The sequence below is a fragment of the Kryptolebias marmoratus genome, linkage group LG14 (genome assembly GCF_001649575.2).
Source record: "Kryptolebias marmoratus isolate JLee-2015 linkage group LG14, ASM164957v2, whole genome shotgun sequence".
NCBI lineage: Eukaryota > Metazoa > Chordata > Actinopteri > Cyprinodontiformes > Rivulidae > Kryptolebias > Kryptolebias marmoratus.
Window position 1 is genome coordinate 14,571,151 of NC_051443.1, and position 13,578 is coordinate 14,584,728.

At 43.2% G+C, this 13,578-nt stretch overlaps 1 protein-coding gene across 2 annotated transcripts in view; it reads right to left on the reverse strand.

Annotated features, from left to right (window-relative positions):
* Positions 1-1,077: 1,077 nt before the first annotated feature.
* The window catches only part of LOC108231046 (nucleus accumbens-associated protein 2), a 35,504-nt gene continuing 23,003 nt past the window's right edge, over positions 1,078-13,578 (reverse strand). The window contains exons 1-7 of one of the 2 annotated variants that reach the window (XM_017407867.3): positions 11,356-11,571; positions 10,085-10,256; positions 9,193-9,972; positions 7,398-7,574; positions 6,170-6,275; positions 5,856-5,953; positions 1,078-5,765 (exon numbers count right to left, since the gene is read on the reverse strand). In XM_017407867.3, the coding sequence (XP_017263356.1) occupies positions 5,251-5,765; positions 5,856-5,953; positions 6,170-6,275; positions 7,398-7,574; positions 9,193-9,972; positions 10,085-10,196 (1,788 nt within the window). In that variant the 5' untranslated portion in view covers positions 10,197-10,256; positions 11,356-11,571 and the 3' untranslated portion in view covers positions 1,078-5,250. Of the gene's footprint in view, positions 5,766-5,855; positions 5,954-6,169; positions 6,276-7,397; positions 7,575-9,192; positions 9,973-10,084; positions 10,257-11,355; positions 11,572-13,578 lie in introns of those variants that run through there. The other variant, XM_017407866.2, reaches the window with a different exon arrangement.

The window sequence follows — 13,578 nt, forward strand, 5'->3', positions numbered from 1 at the left end:
ACATGGTGTTCTTTCTTGGATGGATATTTTTGAAGTCAGCACAAGACAAATCCCTGAACGCAACCCTTCAGCTCTTGGAACAAAAAAGAACAAAGACCAAAAGGAAAAAAAGCCGATCACTCTGATATGTGGTGAAGTAAGGACTTTTATTAGAAAGCAGATTTTTTTTTCTTTTTTTCTGTAATGCATTTTAAAGAAATCAAGTACTCTTGAACTACAGAACTTAAAACTGATGATGACGGGAATGAAAGGTAGATTCTTTTACGCAACATCAAAAGTGGCAACTTGCATTTCCATTATATATTATTGATGCTGGAGCCAGAAGGCGCATAAACATTTTAACATTTTTTTTTGTCTCTTTTATAAAGCAGAACCAACACTGAAATCGCCCCATCCAGGTCCGCTGCTGATAGTGAAGAACAATACTGTGATCAACGTGTACAGTTGCATGACAAGATCCTTTTTTTGTTTTTTTAAAACATTTGCATTGTTGTCCATCATCTGGTTTCCTATAAGCCCAGACTCAGGGCCGAGACAGATATGGTCCATGCCGACATGGGACAGCTCTGTTCATGAAGCACCAAGATTTGAGTCAGTCCTTGCTGCAAAGACGCACACTTAGAACCAAGAAGGCTAACGTCAACCGTGTCCCTTCCATTCTGGAAAGCAAGCTATAGCACAGACCGAAGCAAGCCGGAGAAAGACAAAGCAAACAGCAAGAGCACAGCGAGTCGTGTCACATCTCCCATAGTGCACTGCGGGTCTCTCATCCCTTTTCTGATTGTCAGCGCTCTGAACACATGGCTTTAAAAAGTTGCATTTACTCCTCTTTTGCCCATCTAGTCTTGGCCACAACTTGATGTTTCTCTCTTTTCTTTCCAAGTAAAGTGCTGGCTTTATGTTCAAATTCACAAACATACACATACAAACTTTTAGTGCATTTGTTTTTTTTTCTTTTTTTTTCTTTTGTGAGTCTGCAAACGATTCAAATGCACACTCAAACCGGGTAGTTAGTATTTCCGCTCCTAATCGGTACTTTTGCTGCCAAATCATACAGGAAATCAGACTTTCTTTTTCTTTTTGCTAACATTCAACGAAAAAAGGCCAGGGCGCACGAGAAACATGCGGCCCCCGTTCACCGCAAGACTCCGCAGTCTTCACTTGGTAACAGTGGCAACAGTTATTCAGCATAAAATACATGGTGCATAAAGATCAGAGGTTTCATAGGGTCAGGGTGAGCATCTGAATGGCATGCATTTAATGTTACAAGTGTCACTTTGCATATCAATGTATAGTTTCCAGGAAAAAAACCCAAAATAAATACAGTGCTCGTTTATTTTACAGTAATGGTGGGGATGAGCTGAGCCCTATGTAAGGTTTCTGAGGCCAGAGAGAATTCATTTAGAACAAAACATCTGAGAAAACCTTACAACCTTCAGCCCCACCCCCAAATCTTATTTCTGTTTTTTTTTAGTGATCGTCCGGTGTTTGCAGATTCCCTCGTTTCAATTCAACTACCGTACAAAGTCATCTTTTATCATTCAGCCACCTTAAACGGAGCTCGCTCTCACAAAGGCTAGCCGGGACATTCTCTGAGCATTTCTCAGCTTATAGTGCAACGTCACTCAGTTTACCCTGCACAAGGAAAAAAAAAAGGAAAGAAAAACAGACCTTAAGAGACCATAGCCCATCAAAAAAAAGAGTGAGTCAAAAAAGCAAACAAAACGATTGAAGCAGACATATGAAGAGGAAGACAAGTGAACAAATTGACAAAGCATCAGTGACAGATTATACTGGTATTTTTGGCGCTGGTTGTGTATTTTTATATGCAAATGTCTCCGACAAGGTATCTGCACTGATTCAAATAGCCTTTGAATGAAATCATTGACATTAGCACAGCGAGTGTAGGATCAAACACAGTTTCTCTGTTTAAAGAGAACACAACGGAAAAACATCATGTCAACAGAACATGTAAATAAAGTAGTGAAGGTCATAAGAGACTGTCTTAAATATTAATTTCAATAAGTAATTAAAAGAAAGTCTGTCAGTTTACAATCTATTAAACCACACCAGGGTCCTTGGTTTTGTTTGTCTCTGTAGAATAATTATGGCACACATCCACACCCACACTTTTACAGTCTAAGGCACTGCTCCAAACTCCTTTTTTTTATATTTTTCTCCACAGTTCATCCGTTTTTTTTTTAGTTACCGAACTCTGTTATTACAAACTGAATGGGAGGTTTGTAGAAATCCAAGAAAATCTGTGCAACATTTCCTTCCTCTGGTGTCGTTTCAAAGGTAAAATATTATTATTAATCCAAATCTAAGATTTCATTCCATTTACTGCATCTTTCATGTTTCAGTTTAAGGGTTTAGAAAGTGGCATGTTGTTTTGTAACATGATTTTGATTGAATTATAAAATACATATACATATATATATATAATTTCTACTTAAAAAATGACAAAACCGGAAGTAATTAGGATTAAGTGGATCCAACAGACAAGAGAATATCTTTATTTTCTTGATGAATAAACTAAAAAATATTATATAATTTACTTAATCTTGTAATTTCAACATTAGATACATACATAATTTTTGGGTTCAGAGGAAAATAAACAACATAGGGAATAAATTCCCCACAGAGTATTTAAACAATGCTCATATTTTGCACTTTTTAGGGAGACGCTCCCTGCTATACTGGAAGACCCGTTGGCGTTAGTTGAAAAATCTTTCTGGATACGAGCATCCTCCAGCCTCTTTGTCAGTAAATTTCATTTTAAGGGTTCATTTTAAAAGTTGGCCAAAAATGAGCCACAGGAAAAGCGATTCAATCATTTACAGGTTGTTGTTTTTTTTAAAAAGAAAAATAAAACAAAAGGCCAGGACCCTCACCAAAGCAGTGCTACAGTTTACATTCATCCATCAACTTGGCCGTTCTGTCAAACCTCAGGTTTATGTGTGGTGGATCACATTTTGTCCAGGACAGAGGAAAAGAAAAAAAAATGTAAACGTCATCAACTAGTGCAAAACGTGACCCTGTGTTTCTTGTGCAGGGCCAATTTAAAGCTTACTCTAAAGATACTTGGAGGACAGACACTTGGGGAGGAAAATCTGGCCCAGACTTTGAAATGGCACATCACTGAAACATGAAAATACGGGTCAAATATACAGGGTGAGGGAAGGGGGCGGTGGGCTGTTACTTTCTGCTTAACTTGTGCAATCGAATCGAAAAAAAAAAAAAAAAAAATTAACAGATTTTACTTTCAACCACATCAGAGACGGCCACGTATGCACACTGGCTAAAAATGACACGCAGTTCGTTCGCTGAAATTAACGGCCTGCACCTGGGATTAGATGTGCTTTCACTGCCGACTGGGGTTGACGAAAAGCAAAGCGTGAGGGAAACATTCACCCGCAAACTGTTTAGCACATGAAACCCTAAATAAAGAAAGGCTGTGTGGACTGTGTCCTCATCATGGCCACAAACATGAAAACAAACAAAAGAAGAGCACGACGACGCACGGCCTTACCACCCCCCACCCCTCCCCATCAAAAACATAGAAACAGTCATCGTCAGAAAGACCCGTTGTTTCCGTCGAAGCGCACAAACCGCCTGATTAGGTACGTAATCAGGGTAACTTGGTGGTAATTTGCAGTCTTTGCAGGTCCACGTTTTGCCCGACTCCTCAGTTTTCCCCTCCACTCTTTAACCTTCTTAAGTGCAAATGCAGAAGGCCAGCATAAATTGCTCCTAAAAGTCCAATAATTTACCCACCCACCCATCTTCCCCACAAGAAAACAATAAAGAGAGAAAGAAGAAAAAAAATAAAATAACAACAAACAGGATGGAAGCAGGACTGTGTAGTCTCAGCATGTCTCACCACCACTCCAAGGTGGAAGAGTGCTTCTCCCTGGCATTTTAAAGTTTTTTTTTTTAGTTTTTAAACTTCTAACGCTCAGTGTAGTGCGCTTCCTCTTTTCTATTTCATGTGTTCATTCTCCCCCTTTTTAAAGATGGCAGCACACGCCATAGCTACAAGACGAGACTTCTAAAACCCATAACGTGCACAGTCAGTCCTAGGTTGCACCATGGCCAGTTCTAACAATCTGTTAGAACTGAGGTTAGATCCTGGTAAAGAAAACAGAGAAAAGTCCTCCTGGTTTAAATGGCATAGCTCCAGGCACAGTAGCTGTTCTCTTATTTAGATGCACGGCTGTAGCTGTTGCTGTTGTTTTCATTAATTCTGCCTATCCGTTGTTTGGAATAATGCATGCAAGCCTTGACTTCAGTACGTTATTGTTCTTGCCCTGTGTCATCAGAATGATGAAATTTAAAAGCTTTTTTTTTTTCTTTTTTTTTTTTCCCCGAGTTCAAAAGCACTGCAACTTCTGGACATTGTACTGTTTGATTAAATAATATAGAAATGTGCCGATCTGCACGTATGTAATGTTGGGAGGGGTGGTTTGGATGTTATGCCTGTGTCTAGGCATAACATCGTTAGTTCAATCTGATATGTTACGGGAAGATATGCAGAACCAAAATAAGTAAGTCAAAAGTGATATATTTGTTTTGGGATTTTGAAGCAAAGTTTAGCACATTCTTCGTAAAAGTGACATGCTGTTTGCTAAACGGTATTACCACAGTACACAAAAATTTCTTGTAATACTGCCTATATTCATAAACAATAATTCAATGTCAAGTGGACAAAGATTGTAAACACTGCTCTTGTCAGGGAGCCATGTTTCTCCTAAAAGTTGGGTTGTTTTTAAAGGCAGTTTTTCAAACTAAAGAGAAAAAAATGAATTAGACCAACTTCAAGCAAAGCAGCTGTAGCTTTTTGTATTCAGTGATGTGATGAATCATTACAGCTATTTGTTCTGCAGTGAGGTCCTTGTTACATGGCTGCAGGAGCCCAAATACCAAGTGCATACTTAAAAGAAAAAGGAAGGGGTGGATCAGAAAGGTTTCTTTTTTTTTTTAAAGGGCTAATGCCATGCCTGTGTGTACTTCTACTGTCGGTGTTTTACTTTCACTATTGGCATGAATGTGAGCCCACACGAGCGCATGCATGTGTGGCAGATTTCTGTGTAATCGGAATCATGAGTGCAGCTCTTGTGCTTGAAAACTCCTGTTGAGGAAGCACGGAGGAGAAGAACGAGTGGAGGACGAGATGCTAGTGTTAGAGAGCCACGAGGAGAAAAAAAGGGAAATGAGTTTCACAATACGAGAGACAGGTCAAAGAGACATTCACTGTCCGTTCACCCTCAGGCCCTGTTCAAAACCTTCCACCTCCTGCTTAGGTGGCGTGCTGCCTGCCTCACCCACTGTGACTAACAGTGGCGCCCCCGGTGATCCGTCTACACCCTCCAGCCCGGCTTCATCCTCGTCTTCTTCCTGCTCCTCTTGAACTGCCGCCTCCCCTTCACCGTCAGCCTCTGCTCCGGCCGCCCCGGAGCCAGGGCTGCCTTCTGTCTGAGTCCTGAGAGGGTCCTTGCGATCGAGGTACAACCTTTGCTCTAGGGTCTTGAAGTCATGCTCAAAGGGGAGGGGCACTCCTGACTGTGGGGCACCCAGCACCAGGCCCAGGCCCACACTGGAACCTATGCCCATCCCTGCCCGGTACACCTCCATGCCATCGGGCAGCATGGACTTGATCTTGGGCAGCCACCTCTTGCGGACGCGCCTCGCATTCGTGCACATGTCAGCAGCAATCACATTCATTTCGCTCTCCTTGAAGTTGGGGTTGAAGTTTTGACAGTACACTGTGAAAGAGAGAAAACAGCAAAAACCCATGAGAACGAGCTGCGCAAATGCCCTCCCACGTTTCAGGCCATATGCACAAGATAACCTACGTTTGACAGCGTTGAGGACCCTGCTGTCCAGGGGTTTCCTACTGGGGTCGCTCGTAGAAGAACGGATGCCTGTCCCACAGCTATTGGCCAGAGTGTTTCTGCAGGAACACCGAGTCAACACCAGGGGGCAGAGTCAGCAGCAGGTATATACAGTACATGAGATCAGCATAGGAACATACACAACTATCTGCATTGCACAACATGGCCACGGATGCAGCGTGAAAGTTGGTCTGTGAGAACAGCAGCAGTGCTGGAGTCATGCACAGATCTCAGACTAACACAGACATTGAATACACGCTTGTATTTATGCTCACCTGTCAAAAAATGTGGCTAAGAGACGGCGGAGCAAGACTTTGTGTTTGATACCGGCACACAGATGGCAGTTCATCAGCTGACCTCGTGTCATGAACACCTGGGTACCTGCATTGCATGAACAGAACAGAGTTCAATTAGAATCAATGATGACTTATTTATCCTTGCCTCAATTCGTGCTTTAGTTGGTAATACATATTAAGGTCTTTAAACAAAGAAAACCAAATTTCAGCAGCCTAAAATCAGAACTCTGGTAACAATGTGAAAACGCCCCAGAGCTCTGTGTCCCTCACAAAATTACATAATTAGGGGTAAATTCTTTCGCCTGCAACAATTTAATGCTAAATAAATGTAACTTTTTTTTTGGGCCACGCTCCAATGATGACACTGCTTTCCCTACATGCTGAGTCGTACGTGTTCTCTTTGAAAGTTGCCATTATGACCGCTAAGAGCAATGTCTGACAGCCGGACCACAACGTGAACTTTTTGTCTAATCATACATTTTTTTCCACTCACACTCTCTCTGAGCTCTGTAAGGGGCCATTTGGCAAACCCCCGGCAGGCAGTCATACGCCTTTCACTTCCGACTGACTTCTATCTAGACACTCTTCCATAAAGGCCTGATTGATGACAACTGCAGAGATCGTTGTCCTTGTGTCACAGTCCTAAATCTCTCCAAAGAAACTCTGCAGGTTTGTTTTATTCCTTTCAGACACACCAAGGCAATAACATGGGTTAAACCCATTACAGAAACCAATCTGAATGACTTAATGTACACCAGCCATTCATGCTTCATGACCTTCTCCTGGCCTCTGGGTGAATGTGCACAAGATACCGCTTTAGCTCAGCAGCCTTTCAATTAGTGAGAGAAAGCTTGTTTTCTTTGGTGCTGATGTTTAAATATAATTTAATCCAAATGTAGATTAAATTGTATACAAAATGACCAGAGTTTAACCCCTGACAGCTTGGGGAAAAACTATCCAGTTCATGTTCGGCTTTTCATCAGCTTCATATAAAGTGTTTCTGCTCTGCAATGATGAAGCCTTATAAAATCCTGAGTTTATTAGTTTGATGGAATTAAATCAGTGAAATGTATTTCACAGGTATTGAATTTTGAATCTAAATCACGTGGATTGCACTGCTTCCCCAAACTACTCTCGGAATTAGCACACGGGAAAGGTTTGCTACTAGATGCGCATGAGTGAACGGTGTTCGCAGGTGTTTGCCTACCAGCGACCAACTCCAGCTTCTCTCCGGGGTCCCCCTCGGTGTAGAGCTTAGGGTGGCACCGGTAGCCGATCTGGTTTATGAGGCTCGCGGGCAGAGCCACCAGGTCTCTGCGGATCAGGACACAGTTGCGATTCTCTAAGGACAAGGGCACCGCTGCCATCTCCGGCTTGTCTTGAACTAATAAAGTCAAAGAAAAGAAGAAAAAAAATATATATTAGAGGTTTTCGAAACCATCACAAGACAGAAACGAAAACTCTGCAGGCATCGCACTTTCATTTGTGCCGTCATGATCAAAAATAAAGCAATGACAATTTAATTAGTACAAAAGGTTGAGGTAATCTGATGCAAGTTTGTTGTGTTTCATAAATGTTTTAGACCATTGCAGATATATCCCAGATAAGTCAGGAGGCTGCATCAGTAATCTGAGCTGTGGAGGGGAAGGGGGCATATCCATAAATGGGCGATGGGCTCTTCCACCCTAAATGTTTTGCCCGCACCTCTTAGATGACTCGTAGGCACCGAAAACGCAAACACAAAGGAGGACAAGACAAATGAAGACACCGATTCAAACACATGCGCATATTTCAACGAGATGATTAATCCCCTTTGCATGTCTGGAGACATTTCTATCACACACGCTCATTCAAGGAAAGATGTGTGGGCTCTCAAATATCCAACAATGTCACCCTGCGGTGCTCTGACTGATTGCAGATAGAGTGGATTTCATCAATTTCTGAAACCCTAGAATCCAACAAAGCCATGTCATGCCTTTCAGCTGCAGGGTGTAAAGATTTATAGAGAGTTTGAGCACATTTCTCCTGCCAGTTCCGAGACTGTGAGTTCCCTGCAATGTGAACGCAAAACACACACACACACACACACAAAAGTATCATATGCCTGCATGAGTAGAGATATCTACTGTACATCAGCGTGAAATTATGGTTAAAAGAAATAAACACTCTAAAATGAAGTGCGGACCAGCTGCTGTGGAAATGATAAGGCCAGTGTTGTTGGTCACGATGCACTCGGATCGTAACTCCATAAGGCTATCTTTAAGCTGAGAGAACCCACACACACACACACACACACACACTCAGGAGGCACAACATTCTGTTCTTCTAAGATGTGCAGAATACATGATTTATGAAAGATTAAATAATGTAAGTGGGATAAAACGAACGTGCGTTTTTTTTTTTCTTCTTCTTTCCTGCCCAATGCATGGCACGTCTGGACACAGCGTACATCTATTTTCTGCAAGTCATGCCGAGTTTGGGTTTAAATTGGTCTGATATCAAATGAATTTCCGACATCAGCCAAGGGCAGATGACGAAGTAATGCACTTAGTCGGAGCAGAGATATAAAATTTGATATAGAAATGTGACTGGGACTGTCAAGGAGTCCTTGAATTGAAAACTAAAAGCTAAAATCCCATTTCACCCCTTCCCCTTGTTTCTAAATTCTGTATGTTTGATGCTGAGGGTGGGGAGGGGTCCAAATTCTTTCTGTGATGTAGAAGAAGGGGCAAAGAGGAAGGGCTTTTTAGCCCCTCAGACAGATTTTTTCAGGAGAACACTTCAAACCAAGTAGGTGAGAGCTGCGCTATCACAAAAACTACACATTTGAGTATATATGTAAACAATTAGTCTGATCTTATTGGTTTTCATAAACATAAGTTGGAAAGGGAATTTGGCCGAAGTAGAGATGTGTTTAAAAAACTCCACAAACACACAAACCTATGTGTTGCTAAAAAGAGTAACACTTGACACAGATTCTTATTATATACTATGATACTCACTCCCGTAGGGGTTAGCTGAACGTCCATAAATATGACTGTAACCATCCTCAGCGATCCCATCATATGGCTCTTCCTCAAACTCCTCGTCCTCATTCTGGTAGGATGTGGGACTGTCGGTGGTGGGCAGGCTGGACTCTCCAGGGCTGGATCTTTCGCCGCCCGTTCCTCCTCCTGCTCCACCTCCCGATCCACCTCCAGCGGTTCCTTGAAAGGGGAACGAAGGCATCCCAGGGATGGGGGTCCCTCCAGCCGCCGTGTAGAAAAGCGAGCTGGCCCTCGCCAGCCGACTCCCCAGCTCCGACGTCGAAATTTTGCTTTGCGTCGAGGGTGTCGAAATTGGCGCCGGATCACCGCCCTCTAGTTTAATCTTGCGCTGCGGGATGAGTAGGGATGCCGTAGACCAGCCCGAGGTCCCCAAAACTGTGGCCACCGAAAGGCTGTTGCCATTGTTAAGAGGACTCTGCGGCTCGGAACCTGTTTCTTCTAAGGACCCGGCTGTTTGCGAGTCACAGTGAGGTGAGTTCGCCTTGAACATAAGGTCCATGCCCTTTTCAACTATGTGCTGGATCTGGAGGTAGCCAGCTGTGTACATGACAACCAGCTGTTCACTTGCTGCCATTGTTAGCTTCCCTGTATAACAAAAACCCAGGATCTGTTCAAAGCAACCAGGGGTGACTGAGGAAGGCAACTCAAACTGGCTCTTGGTTGAGCTGCTGAAGAGGTCACGGAAGTAGAGGCTGCTGGCAGCCAGAACAGCCCGGTGGGCTTTAAAAGCCTGACCTGGTTTGGAAAGAGAAGGAGTTGAGAATATTGATTTAAACACCTCAAAGTCATGTAAAAAACCCAAAAACAAACAAACAAAAAAAAAAATCCAGAATTTCTGGAAACCCACCTTTTACTAGTATGGATACATCACAGTATTGTCCCAGCAGGCGCTGCTCATTAAGGGAGCCCAGAACCGTGGCTCCAAAATTGGGGATCTCCACATGGAGCAGCTGGGACATGTTGGCCACAGAGGGAGGCTTTCAGATATTCACTGCAGTCTCTGCCACCGAGAGAGGCATCTGTAAAGTAAAAACAACAACAACAGAAAGAATAATGTACGGGAGCCTGTTGGAGAAAAAGGGAGACGAACACCGAGTAAATAGAAAACGTGTGAGAGATGAAGGTAGAGAGGCGAGAAGCAATAACTGAGAGGAGGAAGCAAGGAGTTGGAATTAGGCGAGAAAACGAATGCCGTTGAGGGAGAAGTGAGAGGAGTGTGAAAGAAAAGATGGAAATGCGAAGATAGTGGGTGAGAGATTGAGACAGGAGAGGAAGGAGGAGTCAAGTCACTCCACAAAGAAAGAAAAAAAAAACACTGCCGTGCCTACTGTAAGTGTGTTAAATGTTGTGAAAAGTCTTAAGGCTATGTTGTTTAACATGTCTTGAATTCCAGGAACCCTGGACTCATTCCACGAACTGCACTTAACGCCTCGAAAACAGTTTTCCAGCTCTGTGGACTTTGGTGGCCTGGAAGTTAGCCTTGATAATAACTTTTTTAAGCAACAAAACTCCAGTTCGTCACGTCTGAGTTTACAGATTTTTATTCATTTAGGTGACTCTAAACTTTTGATTTTTTTTACTCTTTCTCAGCTTTGGCTACATTTTTTTAGGGAACATTTTTTTTTTAGTTCCTTGAATTTCTTTGCAGCACATTCTCCAGGAATATCCACACCTTCATTAATTCCCTGAACCTTGTATCATTGTCTTTGCCCCCCCAACACACACACACACACACACACACACATACATATACGCACCAGTTTCATTATTGAGCAATGCTGCAGAACAGTTTCCAGGAATACAAACTGAAAAAATGTCACCGCCTCTTTAAAGAACACACACACACACACACACACACACACACACACACAGTCTCTCTCTCTATACAGACACACACATGCACACTGGCTTACTTACATAAAAGTGTGCATGCATAAATCAACACACACACACACACGGAGAGACACAGAGTAGACTGTATAGGGAAATTACTGTGTAACCTGGCACCCAAGCCCTCACCTGGAGAAACCAGCACATAACTTTCCCCTAGTAACATGCACAAATATCCACCCCCCCACACACACAAAAAAGTGCTCAGTTAGCCCAGACAGTTCTGACCTGTGTAAAGCCAGTCTTCTGGTTCAAACACACCATGGAGCCTTGTCACACACAAAAAAACACGCCAGCAAGAGTCAGGAGCAGGACGGAGGAGGAGCAGTTACAGACGGAAGGAGAGCACTCTGATGTTCTCCGTCTGGCCAGCTCTCTTTCACTTAAAGTGTCATTCCCACTGTCTCAAAGATCTCTCTCGCTCTCTCTCTCTCTCTCTCTCTCTCTCTCTCCCTCTCTCTCCCTCTCTGTCGCTCCCTCTGCTTTTCTGACTGACTTTTCTCTTCCTGTCTCTACATTCTCCAATAACCCATTCTCTCTGCTGCTCACTGTCTCAAAGCCTCCCTCTGCCTCCTTGTCATCATCGCTCTCTCCGCTTCGCTCCCCTCTTTTCTATTCTCCAAGGGCTGAATTCAACAAGTGCCGCTGCAAAGAAGGGAGAAAGAGAATAGGAAGGAGGGAGCGAAAGAAGAAGACGAAGAAGAAGAAGAAGAAGGAGGAAAGAAAGAAAAAAAAGCGAGCAGAGCAGAGCGAATCAATGATAAAAGGAGTGGGAGGCTCGGTGCGTGCATGTGTCTGAGCGCGTGTGTCTGATCAATGCAGTATCTATACGTCGCAGGGAGTGGGAGGGAGAGAAAAACACAGGCTACAGTTACAGACTGAGACAGAGACTGGGCAGAGCTGGAGAGAGTCCGAGGGAGGGAGGAAGAGGAGAGTTGAGACAGAGAGAAAGTCATTTGAGGACAATACGAGAAGAGAAAGACAATTAGGTTGAAGCAACTTCTGCCCCTCGACACAGATGTCTATATGGTGTGACAGAAAAAGGGAGGAGGGGGTGGGGTGACTCAGACAATAGAGAAATGAGAAAAGCCTGCAGAGGTCATAAACACGGTTAGTTTATTAGACAGCAAATAGTGAAACTTCGAAAATGCCACTTTGACGCAAGTCTGGAGAGAATCATTCCCCTGGTAACAGAGTTTTACTGAACTGGAAGCTTTCATGTGGTCAAGGTAAAGAAAGTTTTCAGAGAGGTATTTTCCACTTTTAAAGACAATACTGGAAAAAAAAAAAGAAAAATGAAAAGAGAGGTTTTAGTTTTGAGCAAGTGTTGTGTGAATCACGCCAAGGACATCTCTGCCAAACACCTACACACAACCAGACACCCAAGTACTGTCTTCACGCAAGACTATTTTGCACATGAATTGATAAATTAAATGATTAATTTGCACACCTCCGCGTTTGAGGCTCGGCCTATTTGGGGTGCCATTTCGTTGTTCCTGACGTTACTTATTTTAGACGGAACATCATGAGGTCTCCGTAAAGAAAAAAGGAAAAAAAAAATGGATGTTGCAGGATGTTGCAGTCTTGGTTATCAGAAACACAACCACGATCCAAAGAGGGTATGTTCCGCAAAGATGTGCGGGGGAAGGATACAAATGTAAAACTGCTGCGATGGATGAGTAAGAGATTTGTAACTGTACTTGTGTGGACATAAAAGTTGTGTAATTCTTGCATGTCAGGATGAAAAAAAAAAAAAAAACACAATGGAAATAGCTCTCCAACTGAGGCGCTGTGTTCTGTGAGATGAGAGCACTCGTTTACACAAAATGACCTTCAAAATCTCACTCCATCTTTTTACCTTTTGTAATCTGCCGTCTTTTAAAAATGATAAAAAGCTGACACGTGGATTTCTTTTTTCCTCATATATCTGAGCGCATCCCTGGAAAGTATCAGGACTCATCCGGGTTCGGTCTCTGCCAAGGAAACCTCAAGTGGAGAAAGTTGTGCTAAACCGAGCAAACTTTTACTCCTCTGTCACAGCGGAAATATGAAAGTGAGGATATCACAAAGGGGGCTGAGCGCAGTGAGTCAGACGACGGTTCTGAGAGCTTTGCCACAGCAGTGTGATATCTGCACGGCACATATAGACACACATGAGTGAGCGCACACACGCACTCACAAAAAAGGAAAAAAAAAAAAAAAAAAAAAAGCTCAGAGAAACAAATCCGCAAACACACTAATGCAAACAGACACTCACTCCCCCGCTCTCTTCACAACACAACACACACAGTCAGGTAATCTCCCTGTGCACACTCAGCAGTACACATTCTGTTAGTCTGTTTGTCCCTCTGGGAAACCTGCCAGACTGCTTGTCCATCGGTCCGTCCAACGGTTATTGTTACTATTGTGTCCTTACATTGCCTCTTGCTCCCCCCTCCACCCCCACCCCCC